Here is a 21,769-nt window from a genome sequence, read left to right on the forward strand (position 1 = left end):
TTGGCGCCAAACTAACGTTTCTAGACGTATTGATGGTTGAGCTATCGTTATACTTACATTAAATTTTCTCTTTCGATCCATTTCTTATCACAAAAGTACTCGTGCTATACGTAGAACCACTGTGTTGAACTGATTATATAATCGCAAATGTTATATGTACGTCTCTTGTAAATTTTTGCGTTTATGAAAAGCAATGTCATCAATTTAGTAGCCACTCTATCACCATAGCTTCAACTATATGTATGCCAGAGTGCAAGCAAAATGGGTCGATTACGAGAACCAATTTTTTTTTTATTCACAGTTTTGGAACACAAAGAATATTTTCCCGCAAACTATATTGGAAAAACCGAAAAAAATAACTAAACGAACGAAAGGAAATTGGTTGGATTTTCACACACTGTGATCTTTTTTTCCGATGTGCGATAGATAAAGAGAGCAAATTGTGTATAATATTCAAGAAAATCAAGTGTAGAATTTGTTGGCATTCGTTCAAATTGCTTCTTGTAAAAAAGAGTTTATTTTCGTATTCGTAACCTTGCATTTTAGCGCAAAAATATTTACTTTTTGTTTGGTAATTCCAACTTGTTAGCTTCAGTAACGCATTTAGTCTCTCTTCGGGTTCGAATGTAGATGATTTATAATCGGTCAATTTACTAATTTTCGTGGTGTACCACGCAGTCAATTTGATATCATTGAATTGTGAAAATGTATTCTACAATTCGAGCAAAAAGAATTCCCAATATAACAACAACAGCCGTGACTATGTGAATGATGACTCATCGTACGCAAGTTTCTGAATACCTATGTTAATATTATATATGATGCATAAAGAGTATATGAGAGGAGAGACGTTAATTTTAAAGAATGAAAGCGATGGTATTTCCGTGACGTAGTATAAATGCCATAATGAGAAGTTTTATGCTGAAATTTCTTGAAAAAGCTTGGCATTCGAACTGCTTAGGTAACGATACAATCATCAATGAAAATAATCTACCGTTTGTTGTTTGCGTCAAATATTGCCTTCCATTCATTAATAATTAACGCAACAATGTCGTCTTTGTCTAGTATTAATTGGGTATGATAATTGCTGGTGGTATCAGAGCTGAACAATAAATATATCTGCCGAAGTCATGGTACAATACGTTAAGATGGACTGTAGTGAGATCTTGAAAATGCAGCTTAAGGTTGACTCTATAAAAAAATTGGGTTATAGTCCTTCAAAAAATTGGTCAAGCAGATACAATTTACATTTTGTCAGCTGTGCCACGATCAAATCACTCATAGTTCGATAGTCAACATTAATGTATTACTCCATTGACCAAGCGTATCGACCTAAAATCATCAAATCTGTTACATCTGCTGTTGAAAGTATCGTCTAGCGTTTGATACAAAATCTTCTACTTCATTCGTTTTAACATTCTTTTCACTATAAAAGACTACATGAACCATAGACCATTTCTTACTTTTGTCCTAGCAGTCGCTAACAGATGATCCTACAAACACGTCGATAGTTAGTTATTGTTGAGTGACGAGCAACAAAAGACACATTTTACGTAAAATATCAGCGTATAATTTGTTGTGAAAATCTTACAAGTATTTGTTGTGAAAATCCTTAGAAAATGGCAGTTGAAACTTTCTATAATAAATTATGTACAAAATGAATTTCAATCGAAAACTAATCGATCCGATCTGATGATCGCTGTTGCCTTATAAATAAAAACTAAAAAATAAATTTACAATTTAATTACACATCAAAGGATCGCCTGGGATGTTCGTATTGATAACCGGATGAAGGTGACGACGAAGACGATGATGATGAAGGAGTATATGGGCTGCTAGTAGAACTGTCCAAAAAAGCACTTACACTATCACTGTCACCTGGAAGTTTACCTACACTATTTAGGGGTGATTCATATGATGAAGAGCCATGGAAAAAGGCCTCCTCGTCTATATCAATTTGTGAGCGACCTTGCGGTTGTTGCGCATTGAAATTTGGCTGTTGTCGCTGACTACTCTGTACGTTATTCACATAGACAACTCCTTTCTCACTGAGCAGTCCCCTTGAGACTGCATCCAAAAATGATTGACGTTCGTTGGGATCATTTAAATACCATCCGGTGGCTGGTATAACATTGACGACCACCTTTTCGTTCGATGTCGTTCTTGGAATGTTATGTTGATTCGTTGGGAATGAGGTATTCTGTTGTGTCGAATATTGCGATGTTGGATGAACAATAGATGGAAGGGATGAAGGGATTGATGATGGGACGGGTAATGGAGCCGATGGAATATAACGATTATCTACAGAAGGATAGGAGCGTTGAGATTGAGGATTATTTTGAATGGAAACTGGGTAGTTTGATTGTAATGGTGGAGCTTGAAAACTGGTCTGAGAGGGGTTCGGCCGATTATCAATCGTTGCATAATGATAAGAGTGTTGAGGTTGTTGTTGCTGCGGATGTTGTTGCTGTTGTTGCTGTGGATGTTGTTGTTGTTGTTGTTGTGGATAGGAATTGTATTGATTGTATGTAGAATATGTTTGATGGCTCGCTTGTTGTGCCTGACCGGTCGAATATGTGTAACTATGTTGATTCGATGCGGCAGTTTCATGATCTCTTATCGGTCTGTGTTGATTTCTCTGTGGAAATAATTTCGTTTTTGTGTAATATGACCAGTCTGTGTCTTTAGCTTCAATTGGTTCAATGGATGAAGGTGTCGTTTTTGAGTCAATTTTAGTGTTGGTATGTGATCTAACTGAGTCCGGAAATGCAATTCGATTCGATAATTTAGTCTCAGCTGTTAGTTCGTCGTCTTCAGTGTTAGCAGAGTCTATTGCCGTGGCTATGCGTTCTATGTCTTCGATAGTTTTTACATTTTTAAATAATATCCTTGGGGCTAGTGAATGTCGTTGTCGGGGCTCACCAATGGAAGATTTCAAGTCATTGTTAATAAACCCACCGATTTTGGTGTTGTTCTCAACATATCGATTCGGTGTGACTGTTATGTTTCTAAGTAGCGGCTTCAAAATAGTAACCAGTTTCTCTTCTGCGGTGCTAGGCGGTAACGCGAAGGTTCGTTTCGCTTTATTTTCCTCATCTGTTCTACTTTTCAATTTAATTCGGAAATCGTTTGATCTGTTCTTAGCTCGTTCAAAAATCAATTTAATGCTGTTTGACTGCTTCAGTCCACCGCCGCTACTGTAAACGTCCTTAGGGTTCCGTATTTTCGTTTCATATATGTCCTGTTGACTTCGAAAAATTTCGTCATTCAACTCATTCTTAATTTCACTGTCCGATAATTCCTTTTCTTCGTGCAATGATAGTTGAAGGCCAGCAAATAGCAGATTTGCCGATTTATCAAATGTACTCAGTGCCTCATTGTCTTCAATGTCATTACTAGCGCCATCAGATATTGGAGCAACTATTATTGGACTAAGTTTAAAGTCAGTCAATTCTGAACTAGTTTGCTCTGCAACATCTTGTTCGTCCGTCGACAGTTGAAGTTCTTCTGACGTTATGTCTTCCGATTTGCCTCCCTCTTGTAAGACTTTGTTCAAGTAAAAAATATCCCTGATTGATATTGCCGATAATTTAATGCCCGGATTTCGTTCACTCGTAGTTACAGTTGGTTCACCGGTCTCGTTTTTCGGTTGTTCAATTTGATTTTGGTATAAGTATTTGTCAATGTGTGTAACGTCGCGGTTAATTAAATTCTGTTTCTTTGGATCGGCATCCGCACCCAAGTTCGGCAAGTCGTTGGTGTTGTCAAGTGTTTTTGAGTCGGTCTAGACAGTGTAAGAAGTAAGGATGTTCAGAGTTAAGTATGGTGTTTTAGTCCTTCATAATAGAAAGTGGAAGAGATAGAATGAGGAGAAGAACAGCAAATTAGATAATGAAAATCAACTTTCATAGCCTTGCACCCAACGCCTATTTTACCCATGCAATTACCTGATCCACAGGATATGTGAATTGTTGTCTGCCATCCCGTTGGTTGAAATTATTTTGTGAAGAACTCAATTTGAATGACGATGAACCGTGGTTACCGAGTGAGAGGTCGTTGGTTCGTGCTGTACGGGTATTGTCTGAACTTGGTAGATATTCCTTTGATGGGACTTGGAACTGATTGTTTGAGAAGACTGATTGACCGTTTTCTTGGTGTGTGTAAGAGCGTGATCTGTGGCTCTGGTCATTATACGTTTGTGTGTGTTGATGATATGATGACGCTGTCGGTGTGTAAACAGTTGCAGTAGTCGATCTAAATGGAGGTACTGATGGGGAATATGGAGCAGATGTTGTACTGATTGGCGCAGAATTGGTTGATAACTTCTGGCCAAATGAAACATGGCTGTTGTATGTTGTTGCTTGGTTAGTTCGTACATTTGAGGGCGTAATGGGTTTCTGTCCGTATGATGGAGTGGACGGTACACTTGTGAAATGTGAGCTACTTGGACCAGTCGACGTTCCCTGATTTGGGACAGTGTTTTGATTGCCAGCAAATCTATTGGAAGATGCAAATGAAGTCGTTTGGTCTCCTTGGCTTGATAAAGTTTGGGTATTCGTTTGATGAACGCTTTGACTGGACAATTTGCTTTCTGCTGAATAAACATTTGATGACTGACTGGATTGTGTACTTTGATTGATGGGACCTTTCCGACCAATTGTTTGACTCAACAGATTTCCTTCACCTGAATAGACCACATTGGTCTTAGGAATATTTTCTTTTACGTTTGAACTAGTTGAACTCGTTGAGAATGGGGGAATCGTAACTCTTGATTGACTGTCGAAAAGCGGCGTTTGTAATATTGGTTGCGGAGTAGACACCGGTATACCTATTCGAATAATAAACGTAATAAGAACGAACAGTTTAAGGTTTCAACACAGTTACTTTACCTTGTTTAGCGACAGTAGTAAAAGCGTCTGGTTTCGACTGAGGTTTCGAATCGTTTCCATTTTCCGAGGATGCTTTCTGTCCGATTGTATGGCTCAGCAAGTTACCCTCTCCAGAAAAGATCGGTGTATATATTGTTTCACCTAATGAATTCACCAGAGCTGATAGACTAGGGTCTCTTCCATTACCGAAATTCTGTGCTGGTCCTTGTACATTCGTCGGTTTACTATACTGGCTAATAGTATGACTTAGCAAATCACCTGAACCAGAATATACCGCTGTTAAAGTTTGATCAGACTGACTATTCGATGCTGAATTAAGACCGTTGTTGGCTTCAAATTTATTTGATGTGCTGCTTGGCTGTGATTGTTGACTCAAATTCGGTTCATTCGATCCACTCTCACTTAAATGATTTATTTCCTGTTGCAGAGACACAGGATTATTTAGTCCATTACCAGTGTTGTACTGAACATTCGATTGACTATTGCCGTGTTGATTGTATTGACCTAATGCGAGCCTTTGCACTTGATCTGCAGATGTTGAAACTGGATCAACATTACTGGAAAGCGTGTCAAATATTCTTGTGCTAACTATTGCAGTTGTGAATGGGTTAAGTCTTAAATTCTGATCGCTGGATATTTCCCCAAGGCTTGATACAAATAATGTCGGCTGTTGGTTGTTGTTCTCGTTATTTGCACCACCAAAGTTGTTAGAATTGAAATTAGCATTTTGGTTATATCTAGAAGAGTTGGGTACCGCTGTAGGAGCTGCAAAACTTGATGTACCTTGAGTGCGACCCGGTGTAGTAAGTCTATTATTTTCCGACGGGAATATTGGCTGGCTCAATATATCGCTTCCTCTTTGCGGTGGCTGTACATTGCTATTTGAACGGCCTTGATTCGCTCCTGCTTGTTGACCATGGAAATTTCCATTTCCTGATGACGCGAGCCCGTTATTCTGATTGATAATACTTTGTGAGTTGTCTGACTGTTTGGGAAATTGTGAATTTGTAAACGGAAATCCGCCATTGTTGTTCACATTTTGATTGTTAAACTGCGACTGTTTCGTGTAGTCCACCATTCCCTGAACCATTGTCATCATATCATTTTCGGACATTAGGCCCATCTTTGTACCGAACAAATTGTTTCGTGAGTAGTAGGTTTCACTTGCAGAACAGTCGACATTTTTGTACCAATCACAAACGAAGAATTTTTGATTGAACAGTGTCCCATTCGGACATAAGAACGCGAAACCTGCAGATGTTTAATTAATTACATAAAGGATTATCGCTACGTATATGTGACAAAGTTTATGGTCCATACCTGTACCAGTTAAGTCGGTTTGAGCACAAACTCGGAACACTTGACAACGTGATTCTACATCCGCATAGTACCCTAGAATGAAATATTGTAAATTTAGTTGAATCATAAATTCTGAAAAAAATCTTTTTTTTTCCTGCAAATTCATTTGAATATTAATGTAAAATCAAAAAACTAATAATTAGATGGCAGATATCAGCAAGTCAACTTTTACAAGAAATTACTAATTTATTTGCTTCGATGGCATTCATTTTATTTTCGGCATATCTCATTGGCGAAAAGTTGTATAATAACCTTCAAAATTTCCATAAATAAGGAGTTCTAGGTGTTAAGAGAAATATATGCAAAAGCATAACAGATCGTATTTAAATGTTATGAAGTGGATCGTTATTAACGTTATTGATTTTATATGATGAAAAAGGTTTGACTGTAACATTTAAGAGCGTCCAGCTAGTCTTTCTAATTTTCTGAAATAAATTTGTAATGATCTCATCGGTATATTGAGATCTTACCTTTCTATCATCTCTGAACACTAAAATCTGTTTTGAAAACTAGGAAGTCAAATTTGCAAACAGGATACATCCCATTATACTTGTAAATTGAATGGTCATGTCTTCAGATTGCAATCATTCTCCTTTTATTTGCACCTCACTTTCATTTTTACGAGTGTTTTTTTCTTCTCACTATTCCAACAAAAAAGAAATGTAAATATTGGATGGACACGGCAACGCTAACCATTCTCAGATATAAAACAATTTAAATCAATTTTATGCAAATAGTTTCGCGAACTCAAAACTATATATAAAATGCAAACATTTTCAAATGAAATGCATAGATTGGCTATCGCAGCATCAGCATGTTTTCAAGCGGTCATAAAATATATCATTTAAAATACAAAGAATTCTCCGATGTTTCATAAAATTACATAAAAATTTTGTGAAATTTTATTGCTACCACATCGGACTCGGTGTTAACTTGAAACTTCCAAACGTAAGGTTTTTGCATATTTTATTGATGATTAACTAGCTGATTAATTAACAATTTATTCTGAATGGCGTTTTAATTATAACATTGGTTCGTTTTGTGAAGGCACATTTGTCAATTCACTTTCGAAAACTGATAAGAAAAGGAAACGTGAAGAGACTGTATGTATTAAGAACTTCTATGTCCATCACATTGTTAATTTCTTTATTATCAGATCTATCTTATCTAAATCCATTCAATTCAAGTATAACAATTTTAGAAGATAATTTCCTATAGTAAACGCAGCAAAAACAAACATTTTACCGCACTTCACCAGATAAACATATCATTCGAAAACACACCTAAAACAACCAATCATGGGTCATGAACGTGTCTCTGATAAGGAATTCGGAAAAGCTTCTCTTATGGAGTCAAACGCTTCACTGTCAACATTACATTCCTTCGGCAATAAAAAATGAAACGGGCAGTGATTTTGTGTTTATCTGTCTTAATTAGTTTGGTATTGTTAGTGAAATGTGATGATGAAGGAACATTAAATGCTAACGACGTAGGAAATAGCAATGGGAATAACGATTACGGTTCTTATGACGAAAAAACCATTGACGCAGAACTCGATGCGAATGAAAGCGAATTAGTTGGTGACGAAGGTGCTGATGGAGGACTTCTTAAACATTATGAGAGTGAGGAGAGTAAATTAATTCTGAAGTGCTTCGGTAAGTTAACAGATTCTTATAGTTGGTAACCCTTCTACAAAAATAAATATTTTATTTAGTATGTAGGTCGATTATCGATACGATGCTTTATGAAATAAAAAAAGTAAATCCACGGAAAAGAATTGAAGTATCGGCCACCAAATCAATTCTCTATTCAAAATCTGAATCTTACTTGGCTGAACTGATGGAAGACTTGTGTAAGAATATAGTTTCGATATTTCTATGAAGCCACATATACGAGTATTGACATCATTCCAGGTGAATATCAAGATACGTTTGCGACACTACGTCAAGTACTTGTTCAAAAGACATTCATTCAAAGTATGTTAGATAACAATGGTTCTGTCGACGCGACTCCTGGTTTCAGTCAGGAGAGTCTTTCGACCGAAAATGTGAACTTTTTAGTAAGTATTGTCTGAGAATTTTCATATGTTTAGATTTTAGTTCGTACATCAGTTTTTGACATTTTTCTTTAAACGATTATGTTTGCTACAGTGTTTAGATATATTGGGGGAACATGACGATGCAATACTAGCGGAATTTAAGAAGGAAGTACTTTCCGAAAATATAGATGAGATTATTTGCACAGAAACAGCCAAATATTGTGTCAAAAAAGAGACTGAAGTAAATAATGAGCGTGATGAGCTATAAGCCGAAGCATGTCTACCAGCGATGGAATATTAACCTTATGAAAATGCTACATAGACAACTAAAAATAAGAGATGAGATTCGGCTGTCTTTTATATAAATAAAAGCAAATGTTAAAACTAATGAAGTAAAAGATTTTCATCAAACTATGAAAGACGACACTTCAGACGAAAGAAGAAGCAGATTTAATGATGGTGATATGCTTGCTAATTGTACATAATAAGAAAATACCTTCAAAGATATTGTCAAAGTCAAGGCAATAACTAACAAATCACACATCTACCCGATTATTTGGAAAAAGAAGAACAGAAACCATTTTTTAGACCATTCTCTATTGAAAGGGTCTTACTAGATTTTTGTGTCAGATAGTATGTAGTTTGTACACTGCACAATTATTGAAAGTATACTCGGGTCATAGTATATGCGCTCCTGTCTCCGGACACTTTTTTATGAATGAAATAACAATAAGTGTCCGACTACTGGTATACATGTCCGGAAATAAAATTTTAATTTTTAAGCTCCAGAAAATGAATTTCAATAAGACATTATATGAAAGATTAAATTTCCGGTTAATTTTGTCATGCACACGCTACACACAAGTTCTATAATTGATTTGCCATTTCCATTTAAATGACCGTAGGATTTTCTGTATAAGTCAAGTGTCTAATCAATATTCAATTGGTTTTATTCCCACCGTAAACTGAATTAGTTTTAATGTGAAATAGCAATAAATCGTCAAAAATTTTAAAGTGTTCTATATCCAGTAAGGTCGACCGAATAATCGAATGCGCATAAAATTACTCAAAGATGTGAACGCATGAGAAAGAATCAATGGTTTTAAAACATAATGTTCATATGGTGATATATCAGTGGCACTTCAGTTTTAACCTGGTCGACGTGTAGGTTCGTTCGGTTGAAATTTCATTTTTAAATTTGATTGCATAACTCACCGTAATGTCTGCCCTTGCACGAGAAACTAGAAATCGGTGGAGCACTGTAAACTGGATAATCGACATTTGGTTCGCCTGGTATATTATTTCGAATATTCCAGCTTTGTTGATTGAATGACCTAAGAATTGTTAGATTAATCCAAAAAATTTCAATTCGGAAAAACTTTCCAAAAGTGATTTTCATATTTTAAGAATGTCAGACAAATAATGTCCATACATCGATTGAATCAGTGTCTTTCACATTTTTACATACCTCGTACTCAAATCATCCACCACAGGAATATCGCCGCCTGAACTGTGTTTAAATGTTGTTGACGCGCTTCCACCTAAATGGCTTACATCAGCGACAATACATGAAAAAGGTAACAGGAATAAAAAACAGCCTGGAATGGGTAAAATGTCATTATTAGTGAATATTGTAACAAGTATTTCTAATGTAAAATTAGGTGCGACAGATTAAATAGTATTTCCAATTTCCATGAGAAATTTGATAAACTTAAAATGTTATCAAAACAAGACCTCAACCTTCAAAAGCATTATGGACTATCTGCGACCCCGATACACCGAAAAAAATTCACTGGGTGGCAGATACAATTGACAAACGAATAATTTTCCACTTGTGAGGTTCTGTCTGTCAGTGGATTCATTTATAAAATTTCGAATTGTTTTCAACTCAAACAAAAGATCTCAATTATTAAATAATCGAATGAATGGACAATGTCACAGTGATTAATGTGATTGAAAGTAAATCACCATTTGTACACTGCATGAATGTGTCATATCGTCTTCAATGGCAGTTGTAGACAACATTAAATTAGCTAATAAGACATCGCGTCAAATTAATGGGTCTTTATTTAGGTAAATTGGAAAGAATTGCAAAAAAAAGTTTTTTTTTTCTTTTCATTGGTTTTATTGGACATTCGATATATTGTTTTGTCAATTTTGTATAGGCAGATTATATAATGAAGTTTTTATTTGGATGTATGAAAATTTGTAAAAGGAAATATGCATCGATTGATTGCATAAATTGATAAAAAAAAGTCGAATTTCTTTCTCAAATTGATTAATGAAACTGAAAAAAATCAACCACACAATTTATTCACTTAAAATAAATCGGTAATTTATGGAAATAATTTGGAGAAAAGAGAGTCGACTAAAATTACACACAAAAAATATAAGAGTCAAATGAATCCGCTGATGCACTCATTTCTAGATAGATTTGTTAAATAATTTGAATTTTATGGAGAGAGTCAATGACAACATATTTATGTGTTTTTAGTTTATGCAAATGATCAATTAAGGAAACTTAATCGATCCATAAATGTACATTCAGATTAGGTGTGTTACGTGCAGACGCTACAATCGTAATTTACGATGGTAAACGGCAAATTATATCACACCTTTCATCTGAAGCGACAGTGAGTGTTTTCTTGGTCTATCTGCTTAATTATACCAAAAAGAACAGGTACATTCCACATTATATATGGACAAAAATGACCTTTCACAGGTTAACCCGTATTGCTTTGTGTAAATGAAAATGGTGATAGATTGACATGTATTGCAATCGAAACTATGATTTATTTCCATAAAAAATTCACATAATTAATGTCTGATAAATTCTTGTCGTAAGGTCACCTTTTTTATGCTTATTTTGCAGATAGTGCAAAGGACATGCGGTTTTTGTTTGTTTTTACATTATACATAATATTTATAGCGAAAATATGTTTCAACGGGCTGATGAATAAATTTAATCAATTAATATTTAACCTTCCGTTACGTCGCTGTCATAACATTAACTCTTCACGTGACTAAATTTTTCTGCTGATTGCATATGAATTCAATTCAATTATTAAGTTCAACAACACACAGTGAGAATTTGATTTCTTTATTATATTTCAAGAGGAACAAACTTACGATCTACCTATCGTGTGCTATCGATAAAAAGTCTAGGGGTGGAAGTTGACCACATTGTGAAATCAAACTCTGTTAATTAAAATTCCGGATTTTTTTCTCTGGACACTCCACAACAGGAATTCAAATGGCCGTGTATGGAAGGTGATTTCAGTGATTTGTGACAGGCTTCTTTTACTATTAATTTAAAATCATATAAAGCTTAGGCAAGCTTTGAAGTAAAGCTAAAAATAAATTGGTTATCAAAAGCCGTGCGATCATTGAAATTACTGTTGTAATCCAATAATTCAATAGAGGGATTTTTTTGAAAGTGGACCAGGCTCCGTCGGAGCTATTTTTTAGCGACTCTTTGTTTACATGCCCAGATAGCCCTTAGCCCCAATAGTCCAAAACCGCAGTCGTTTAATTTGAATATTCTTTTATTGGCTAGGGAACTTCCACCAAAAGTCGAAAAATGGTGGTTTTTATACGTGATTTACTGCCGCTGCAGGCTATGGACATACATGTGTGTGGGCTCATTGGATAGGTATTGCCAAGGAGATACGGGGCAAGGCCAGATATCTTACATGTTCTGTACCGTTGTTCGAAAATAACAAAAATATTGTGTCAGTCAAAGGCTGGAAATTTTGATGAACTTCAAAAGGTGATATCTCGCACCTGGCGAATGTTTATGGTTAGATCAGTGGATACAGACATCAATAACAGCATAATTCGTGTATTCTTCTAAAATAAATATTTTGCTTTGGTGTGTTGGAACACCATTCACTTTGTACCCAAAAAAAGTATCCTGAACCTATCACTTCTATGGCAAGTGGGGTATCATTGTAAAGCTATGTTAAGCTTCTATCAGGGCATTCACTGATCTAAAAATAAACATTCGCCAGGAGCGAGATATCACCTTTTGAAGTTCATCAAAATTTCCGGCCTTTGACTGAAACATTATTTTTGTCATTTTCGAACAATGGTACAGGACATGTAAGATATCTGTGCTTGCCCCGTATCTCCTTGACAATACCTATCCAATGAGCCTACACACATGCATGTCCATAGCCTGCAGCGGCAGTAAATCACGTATAAAAAACACCCTTTTTCGACTTTTGGTAGAAGTTCTCCAGCTAATAAAAAAATATTAAAATGAAACGACTGCGGTTTTCGACTATTGGGGCCAAGGGCTATCTGGGCATGTAAATAAAGAGTCGCTAAAAAATAGCTCCGACGGAGCCTGGTCCACTTTCAAAAAAATCCCTCATAACTGAATTTATTTAATCTCAATTAGGGGATTAATATTCTTACCGAAGATAAGTCACAGATCCTGTAATATCCATATTGAATTATTTCAATGTAAAATAAGATTAATTATTGCTACGGTTCGGCGGTGCTCTTAAAGTTAAATTTCAATTTGATAAGAAATAAATCTAAGTTGGTACAGAACATAAACACTCATTAGTAGAACATAAGTGTTCCATTTAAAACGTATTCGTTACATACAGAAGAAGATAACCAGGAAAATAGCATTTTACAATAAGGCAAATTTATGCGGATGTTCGAAATGTTTTTGAGGCCACATTTGATAACATACGATCTATCAAACATTTCATTTTTATTCGATAATAATTGTGGTGATATACATTTATTAATGGGCTTTATGAGTTAGACGTACACAATTACCTACAGTAGATACAATAGAATAAAAACAAATGTTTGTGTATAATTTAACAAAAAAAAAAATAAAACAAAACAACCAAAACAGAACAAAAAACAACACCATTCAGAATCCATTATAATATTTCTCTTTTGCTCAAACATAAAGAAAACGCAAAATGTACACAGAAGTCAATAAATAATAAATCATTCACAGAATATCTGAAATTTAACGACCCACCGGTTAATTAACCAGGAAATTTGAAGAAATGATGCGTTGTTGATGGGCAATTGTTATTTCGTTTACGCAAATTGACAGCATCTTTTGTATTATTTTAATGTTGTGACTTACTTGAAACTAAGTGTTGATTTACTGATAGAGACTCGGTAAGAAATTTAGATTTTTACTTTTTGTTCCACACCTTAACTGTTAACAAAAAACGTACAATGGAGTAGGAGTTATTCTCGACACAAACGTAAAACCGTTTATCAAAATATTTTCGTTTTTTCATCATATGAATATCATATTACTGATGATTGGAAAGCTTTAACCCAAGAATTTTAGGTAAGGCAGACTTTGTTCCTGGTTAACAAAAAATTGAATGGATTGGATGATGGCTCTTCCTTAAAGTTAAGCTAAATAAATGCTTAATGAGAAATTTTTATCATTTTATTGGATGGCATAACTTTGAACTTGAACATGCAAGTACTTCAAAGCATCTGTCTACAATTTCTTTGCGGTCACAAGGGTCCAATACTGATTTTGTATTTCTACTTTGTTTGTCTATTTTTATGACTACTTTTACAGTAACTCTAAACTTTATTCACTTTATTCATGTACAACTGGTGAGCAATACTAAAATGAAACTATAGCATTAGAATGATATAACGACTCGAACAATCGTTAAGCCTTCAAAACTGGAAATGCATATATTCAAATTGACTTAAGCTCAGTCAAAGTATCCATTAAAATCCTCTCTGAGACTAGACAAGCATTAGGTGGTCCATTAATTTAAGCACTCCATTTCATTAAAATCTGAACTTGAATTATTTTACAAATAAATTATATTAAGAATCGGATCTCGTCACGCAATTACTCGTTCCATAAAAATCATCCAAACAATTGCTCTGCAGCGTGATTCAATTTGCCTATATGGCAATGCGCCATCGATCAATTATAATTCGATATTGAGAGGCGACGCGAAAAAGGAAACTTGCACGATCGATCATCAATAATTTAGAGAAATGCATCTTTACGGAATTAAAAAAATCTGATGTTTCGAGCAAGAAATTCTGCACGATCATTCACTCTATGATTAAACATATCAATATCCAACAAAAACAAAAAATCGAACATGAAAATTGTGTGAATATAAAAAAGCGAACCATGTTAAGCTATTGGTTAATTAAATTAACATCAGTTTTAACTAATTACCATTAAAATCCGTGAACTCATAATTGAAAAACAAATCACCTTAAAGAGGAACCATTTTTTTTCTGTGGTCTATGTGTATAATACTTCAAAGCCTACATCAATAATTATGATGAATTAATTTGTAAGATGGAGATATTGATATCCGTATCCTATATAAGTCTATCGACAATTAACGAAATAAAACATCGATATTAATAACCCAAAAGCATCTCGGCTTTTGTATTTTAGTCAATCACTTCCTTCAATTATTTCACCAAATTTCGCTTTATTGCTCATTCCAACCATCATAATTTTAAGATTTTTTTTTTTGTTGTTTTCTTACTCTTTTGAATATTTGATAACCACAAGACTGAATGGTTCAACATAAAAATAACCTTCCTACAAATAAAAAAACAGAAAACCACTCTACAATACCATTTTTAATTTATGTGTACTTTTTTTCTGCGTACACCTTCTTCTTCAATTCACAACATCCCATCGAATCCCAACGATTAACAAGACAAAAAAAATTTATAATTTAATTATTGTTGATATAAATCATTAATTTTTTTGTCATAAATTTTAAGACTTGCTTTACGCGATCAAACATTCAACTTGAAAGTGAAATTTTTGATACTTTTTTTTCGGTCAAAACGTAATCTTTTTGTATTGGTGATGAAATCCACTGATGAATAATGAAAAAATTGTAGAAAAAAAGAAGATTGAAATTGAATGGTTTTGAACTTGAATAAAATGGTTTGTAAATAATAAACAACATAAATAATGCTGTGTAGCTGCGAGCCAGGTTAAATATGTTAATGATTATATCGACCGACCGTTTTACATTTATCATGATCATGAACGCAAATTATGGATAGATTAGGTTATCAGAGTCTATGGAAATGTGCTTTTACATAATTCAATAAATCACTTTCGTTCATTTATAATGATAGGAAATTATAAAGTTTTGACGTAACAACAGTTATGAATGACCATAATAATTTACCTGAAACAAAAGAAATTTGATGATATCACAGTGTGGTGGTACAGTGACCGGTTGTATACGAGTAAGTTTGTTTATGATTGCTCGATAAATCATAAAATGAGAATGAAAATAAAAGTGTGAGAATAGAGGGATGATCGTGAGAATGTCACAAAGGGACAAAGGTGAAACTATACGTAACATATATCAGTCTCAATTAGGAAATTTTCCGAAACACTTGCTTTGCCCAAGTAATAGTAATACCTAGGGAAAAAGTTGGAAGAATGATTTTGAGAGTGTTTTTAGCAAGTCACCCTATTATCTCGCCTGCGTTGAAGAACCAGTTATTTACGTATCTGTTGTGGATGGTAGATTTTAGGCAACGTTGTCCGAGCGGAGTGAGGGTGACAAGTAAATATGCCTAAAATCAACCGTCCACAACAAATGCATATACAACTTTTCATGTTGAGGACCTAAATTACGAGAAAAATCCCGAAATTTGTGTCCACGGCATGAAACTATTTCAACCTATTACGTACGGCTGTTATGTGGAAAATAATGAAGTAAAAGATTTGGAATCAATCTCTTGAAACTACTTAGATCAAATATGTATTCTTCTGTATATGAAAGAAAAAACAAGAAACAGAATAGAGGCTTCTTTCGTACGCCATCTTGAATACGAGATGCGACATTGTAGATTATAAACGAATAGCCGTAGAAAGTTGGTTGGTCTGTGGAAATGTGTTTTTTTTGTACTTCACACGTACCCTCACGAAGAAGTGATAATAAATTTAATAAAAAAAAAAAAACAAGAAAAGGGATGAAAAAATTAGGATTATTTTAGGATTGAGTTATATTAGGTAATGTATCAATGAATTGTGATGTGCGTTAGTCATAAACACCTAAATGTTCATTCAACACATTAGGTAAATGTTTATTCAACACAATCTATTGTAAAACAAAAACTTACTTAATGAGACATGTGATTCGTGTCAGTAATTAGAAAATTGCATGTCAATAATTTGTAAACATTCCATAAAAAAGTTTACGACCCAGAAATGGCATGATTCTAACAACAAAATTGACGTTACAATAAAACTATGACGAAAATATTCAGCTTTTTTCTGAATTTTCGATTGTGTAAATTTCATAGTTCAGTTATGTGCTTCTTTTGTCAACTTTAGAAGAATTACTGAATTCGTTTGTATCAAACAGTGAGAATAAGAAGGCTTATTCGTAACTTTAATATCGAAATATTGGAATATTAGAAGTGGTAATCGAAGCAAAAGATCTCTGCAGATCAGTGGAAAATGAAATATTCTGATGGTTTTTGGAAATACAACGAAGATTTACTTTATCCGTTTTACCCTATTTTACATTTATTAGCTAACGCTGCCATGGTATCTCTAATTACTTACCAATAGCTGCTCTCGTATACATTTTGTTAATGCGTATCCAATAGGTTCGGTCGATATAATATATTTGGTCTTTGCTCCAGCTAGTATGTTAGATATGGTCTGCACAAAACATTCAACTTGTTTGAACAATTCAAATGATTTTTGAAAAATATTTCTTTCATAAACGAATTAAGAAATGTTAACTTGATAACTGCACAAATCGCTAAAACACACTAAAGTTAAGTGAGTCGTTAGCATTCTCTCAACATTTCTGAAAACTTCTTTTGAAACGGAGCAACAACCTTTTTCGGATTTTGTTTATAGTTTATTTAACCCGAAATAAAAATAAATATAAAAACATTTGCAAGGAAAAAAATGTTATTGCTGCACAACAGATAATGAAGAAATTATTTTTTCGTTGCGTATAGTCTCATGATGTCAAATAAAATATTTTTGATAATTAATTACGGAGGATTTGTCACTATCCAAGTCATGTTTATTACAGCAAACAATCAAATATATATTTTCATGACAACGGAGTCTAAGCGATGCTATGGGAATTTTTAATTATGAGTAAATAAAAAAGATGAGCAAAAAATTATACGTTTTGATAGGTCGATTTATGAAATCGCATTGTTCGTTGAAGCTTTAAAAGTTCATTGTGAAACTAAACGCTTTATTGTATTACACATTGCCGACTATTTCCGGTGAAATATTAATATTTTAAAAAAATTCGAAACAATCAATTCACAAAATTGAATTAAGAAAAATTCAGACACACACTTTTTTCATCGACCCATCCGTAAAAGACTTTAATGTTTTTAAAAGACATCAGCGACAGAGAGTGAAAAAAAAAAACAGAATCACCTAACTACCATCTTATTAGTGTCATTAGCGTCTCACACATAGCTTTTACGATATGCATATTATCTCATCTACAAATATTATTAAATCAAATTATTGTAATCCTCAACGGAATAAATATATGCAACAAAAAGAAGTTAAAAAAATTTGGAAAAAACTTTCAAAATATTTGCCGATGATCACTTTCTTTCCGATGAAAAAAAGCGATTAAATTGTTGTTCAATTCGAATACAAAAATTCGGAAACTTATAAATCATTTAGCGGCAAAAAAAAAATTGGTTGGAAGTGGATGGAAAAATGAGAATATTAAAATCCTGACAGCGAACACAATTTCAATTTCAATTGACCTTCTGCCTATTTATTTTATTTATTACTGAAATGTTATTGATTTAATTCATTTGAATTAAAAATTATTTTTTTATCAACGCTTTTTACACTTGAGTTTTTTTTTCTGTTAAATTAAAATTTCAAAAAGTTGAGGACGTATTGACGACTATAAACTGTATGCTCAGAAAAAACCATTTTTATCAGTGTTAACATTTCTTAAATTGTCAAGTGTTATGTCTTTGAGTATAAATTCTTTTAGTTAAAAATTCACACGAAAAATTATTAAATTTCCACTTCTTCTCAATACAAATTTTCGATTTTAAATCAAAGAAAATTTTAACTAAAAAATTTAATTTTTTTGTTTTAAATCCACCAACAGACTTTTTAAAAAATCGAAAATATCGACGATGTTCACCTCTGTGCTCACGAATAATAACTGAACCCAAAATCATAGATACTATGTCTTTTTTTGAAGACGTTCTCTTCAATGCTAAAATGTGCGATATGAATGATGGTGATGATGGGTAGACAACACTATGAGCGTATTGTGACTATAATGCATTGGACGCGTTATAGCGCTGAATCGTTAGACCAAAAATTGGATGAAGTTCAAAGCAATATTTTATCATGGCAATATATCCAACATTTTAGATGGTCGATAAACGTTCGATTGCGTTGGTATCAGTCCACTTTTTTTGGTTCATCAAATAGATGATGTCTAAAATCGCTGAAGATGACTTTTAAATGTGTTACATCAGTTGCACGTGCCGTGCAGTACCGAAAACTGTTAATTGCATGTGGGGATGTGTGATATGGATCTGCAATTATTTAATATCGGTCGCCGATTTATTTTGGTGATGTTTGTATAGGAACACGATTTAAGCATGTAGTCATACCATATTGGTCGTGTGTGGAAGTCACAGAGTCGATTGAGTATTTGAATAGCAGATAAATTAGATGTTACTCTGAAAGGAGATATTTCGGGAATTTCTGATTTTTTCTAAAGCTGGGAACCTATTATGACCTATGCCAAAACCTAAGACATTAACGCATTAATCTGAAAACAAAGGAACTTCGGCTACAAGTTATGAGAGCGCTGGTTCTGGTGGCTAATAATGAGATTATTTATTATCGTTTATTTGTCGTTTAACCTTTCAGAAACGACAACCCTTACATCTAATGTTCAAAATATTGCCTTGTATTTGTATACAAAATCTATTACTTCATTTGTTTTAACATTTCTTTAATATACAAGACCACATCAACCATACATTGTTTATTTCCTTCGCTACTCTTGATAACAGATGAAAGGTATTATTTGTCAGAGTATTGTAGTCTAAATGAATAAGGATAAAAGATGAGTAGTTCAAATGGCTCAATCAAAACAGTAAACTATTTTCGTTAAATTTCAATTATCAAATTTATTTTACGCAGTAACCTTTCTTCTGTAAGCTTCATATTTTTCACGCAATTCCTTAACACTTTCCGTTAATTCATCATTATAATCAGTAACAGGGGCTGTCGGTTTTTGATTATCAAATGGTTTAACAATCGCATTGAAATTCGGTCCAATGAAAAATGGATACGATTGTCGACTGTGTTTTGCCGGATTACGAACTCGATGCCCTGTAGAAACGTATTGACCTCCACTTACAATGGATAACATATCACCAATGTTACACACGAACGTTCCTTCGATTGGCTTAGCGTCAATCCAATTTTCACCAGATTTTACCTGGAATTAATTTTCAATGAAATAACTGGAACTGGAATGAAATTGGAAATTTTCACCTGTAATCCGCCGGACATATCCTGTTTCAAGATGGTCAAAAATCCAAAATCGGTATGTTCACCAACTCCCCAAAACTCGTCTTCCTTCAATTCTCTATTGGGAGGTGGATAATTTACCAACAGGAGAACATTATGTGGATCTTTGGTGTAGTTTTCATAGAAAAAATTCTTGTCCAGACCCAGACTGATCGCAATGCCTTCAATAAGCCTTGTGCCTAGCGTTTCCATCTCTTGGAAATATTCCTTTATTGTGTCGCGAAAGCCTTCAATATTGTCTGGATATTGATTCGGTTTGTAATGTCCAGATGAAACATATGGGTGATCATCGGGTAAATCTTTGCCGAACGTTAGTACTTCTCTAAAATCTGGTCCAGTTGCTGTGCGTTCCTTCAATATTCCGTAATATCCACGCTTTTTACCCTCCACCGACATATGAATTTTTTCTTTCTCTTCCAAAGATTGTGCGTAGAATTTGTCGCTCAAATTTTCAACCGCTTTTTGAAGTGTTTCACTAACTCCATGACCAGAGATATAAAAGAATCCGTATGTGCGGCAAGCGTCACCAATCTCCTTGGCAACTCGATATTTCCCACTGTTTCCAGCTAACAAATCACTCACGTCGATAATCGGTATAACTGAAGTCATTCTTTAACGATTTATTTTCACTTTTCACTTTATACGGATCGCTTATACAGCTAGCTTTTTGTTTCAGTTATGAAATTTGCGAATGAAATGAAGGTATTTTCGAAGTAAAACGGTTTTATAGCAAGCAAAGCACTTGACTTCAATACCTCAGCATGACTTGTCGCATTAAAAAAAAAAGATTAGAGCCTAATCTAAGGCAGATGTCTTTTGAATGTTTTGACCCGAAATGTAAATGTTAGGTTTTTCCAGCTTTGTTCCTTCATTAGTCTTGAAGAGGGAAATTGTGTTAAGACGAATGTGACAAAAAAAAATCAAATGTATTAAGCCATGAGATAAAAGAAGGACTTGTCATTTCATAAGGTTCTTGGAAACATGAAAATATGCTAAGAAAATTCTTTAGAAAGTGCCGACAGTACCGACAGTACCATATAATTTGCAGTACATAGTCTACAACTTACTACAACCCACAATAACAAACTTTTTCGAATTACTTAAACGAAACAATCAAATTATTGCAGACATACCACTTGAGTTCCATTCAGCTATTTTTAACTTGAATGGAAAGATATTACTTATCAATGTTGATGAATATACACAGATGTTTGAACAACATATTTACGCTACAATTAGACCGAATCGTCATTCTTACGTCCGTATTCAAATTTTTTGCTTATGAATTTCCCAGAATGTACAAAGGCTTGAAGACATGACACTAATTTTTCAAAAGCTCACCAGATTACCAACTCACCAGTTTGAGGAATTGTTTTTCGACAATGTTTTTTGTTTATATTTGGCAATTGAGTTTTTCTTATCAAACAAACCAGCACGTGAACACCATAAAATCGAGAGCAGCTGTCGTAATGAATCGTAAAAAAAGAAGTCTGCCTGATAAAAGCTCATACAAAAAGCTGCATCAAACGAAGGTAAAAACCAAAGATTTTTATAAGATGCCACGACCTACATTCGGGTAATGCAGTTGACCCATATTTTGGTATGTTAAATTGGAACGGGATCACTTCATTATTTAAAATGGTACTCTTTACTTATTCCCTGCGGCCTCTAGTGCCTAAAAAAGCGTGTATCACACGATTGCATAAATCAGTACTATGTCGCCGAGTAATATAAATGCAACAAAAATTTACCTTTCGTCACTGAGTTGAAAAAATGGAATTTGTATGAATCAGCTGTAAGTAGATTAGATGGAATAACATTACAAATTCGATAATTACATAGGTGATATATACTTGCCTTCTGTGAAAGGTTAATTTACTGTTATCACAAAAAAGTGATAATCGC

At 34.0% G+C, this 21,769-nt stretch overlaps 3 protein-coding genes across 6 annotated transcripts; 1 reads left to right on the top strand and 2 right to left on the bottom strand.

Annotated features, from left to right (window-relative positions):
• Positions 1–1,557: 1,557 nt before the first annotated feature.
• LOC119073434 (putative uncharacterized protein DDB_G0282133) lies at positions 1,558–18,459 on the bottom strand. Of its 3 annotated transcripts, XM_037178914.1 has the most exons (8): positions 18,419–18,459; positions 16,868–16,983; positions 9,755–9,884; positions 9,502–9,620; positions 6,210–6,281; positions 4,890–6,140; positions 3,948–4,828; positions 1,558–3,784 (listed from the first exon to the last, which is right to left on the bottom strand). In XM_037178914.1, the coding sequence occupies exons 2-8, from the start codon at positions 16,887–16,889 to the stop codon at positions 1,745–1,747; spliced, it is 4,515 nt and encodes a 1,504-aa protein (XP_037034809.1). In that variant the 5' UTR covers positions 16,890–16,983; positions 18,419–18,459; the 3' UTR covers positions 1,558–1,744. The 3 variants fall into 3 exon arrangements, with proteins under 3 accessions (XP_037034809.1, XP_037034808.1, XP_037034810.1); XM_037178913.1 differs by lacking the exon at positions 18,419–18,459 and having other exon boundaries at positions 16,868–17,243; XM_037178915.1 differs by lacking the exon at positions 18,419–18,459 and having other exon boundaries at positions 1,558–2,638; positions 16,868–17,149.
• Positions 7,540–8,676, top strand: LOC119073643 (protein canopy homolog 1-like). Of its 2 annotated transcripts, none has more exons than XM_037179241.1 (5): positions 7,540–7,763; positions 7,836–7,903; positions 7,963–8,100; positions 8,162–8,307; positions 8,399–8,676. In XM_037179241.1, exons 1-5 carry the CDS (start codon positions 7,645–7,647, stop codon positions 8,552–8,554), a joined length of 627 nt encoding a protein of 208 aa, XP_037035136.1. In that variant the 5' UTR covers positions 7,540–7,644; the 3' UTR covers positions 8,555–8,676. The 2 variants fall into 2 exon arrangements, with proteins under 2 accessions (XP_037035136.1, XP_037035135.1); XM_037179240.1 differs by having other exon boundaries at positions 7,541–7,759; positions 7,832–7,903.
• A 973-nt stretch (positions 18,460–19,432) lies between the features above and the next one.
• Positions 19,433–20,572, bottom strand: LOC119073585 (probable iron/ascorbate oxidoreductase DDB_G0283291). The gene is made up of 2 exons (XM_037179157.1): positions 19,829–20,572; positions 19,433–19,772 (listed from the first exon to the last, which is right to left on the bottom strand). The coding sequence occupies exons 1-2, from the start codon at positions 20,471–20,473 to the stop codon at positions 19,464–19,466; spliced, it is 954 nt and encodes a 317-aa protein (XP_037035052.1). The 5' UTR covers positions 20,474–20,572; the 3' UTR covers positions 19,433–19,463.
• Between the last annotated feature and the right edge of the window lie 1,197 nt (positions 20,573–21,769).

The sequence above is a fragment of the Bradysia coprophila genome, unplaced genomic scaffold (assembly GCF_014529535.1).
Source record: "Bradysia coprophila strain Holo2 unplaced genomic scaffold, BU_Bcop_v1 contig_138, whole genome shotgun sequence".
Classification (NCBI taxonomy): domain Eukaryota; kingdom Metazoa; phylum Arthropoda; class Insecta; order Diptera; family Sciaridae; genus Bradysia; species Bradysia coprophila.

Coding starts and splice junctions, on each gene's coding strand:
- LOC119073585 (XM_037179157.1), bottom strand. CDS start 20,473: ATGACTTCAGTTATACCGATTATCGACGTGAGTGATTTGTTAGCTGGA. Junction 19,773..19,828: donor ATATGTCCGGCGGATTACAG/GTGAAAATTTCC, acceptor AATTAATTCCAG/GTAAAATCTGGTGAAAATTG.
- LOC119073643 (XM_037179241.1), top strand. CDS start 7,645: ATGAAACGGGCAGTGATTTTGTGTTTATCTGTCTTAATTAGTTTGGTA. Junction 7,764..7,835: donor AATAGCAATGGGAATAACGA/TTACGGTTCTTA, acceptor AGTTGGTGACGA/AGGTGCTGATGGAGGACTTC. Junction 7,904..7,962: donor ATTAATTCTGAAGTGCTTCG/GTAAGTTAACAG, acceptor TATTTTATTTAG/TATGTAGGTCGATTATCGAT.
- LOC119073434 (XM_037178914.1), bottom strand. CDS start 16,889: ATGTATACGAGAGCAGCTATTG. Junction 9,885..16,867: donor GTATACGAGAGCAGCTATTG/GTAAGTAATTAG, acceptor TACCCATTCCAG/GCTGTTTTTTATTCCTGTTA. Junction 4,829..4,889: donor TACTACTGTCGCTAAACAAG/GTAAAGTAACTG, acceptor TTATTCGAATAG/GTATACCGGTGTCTACTCCG.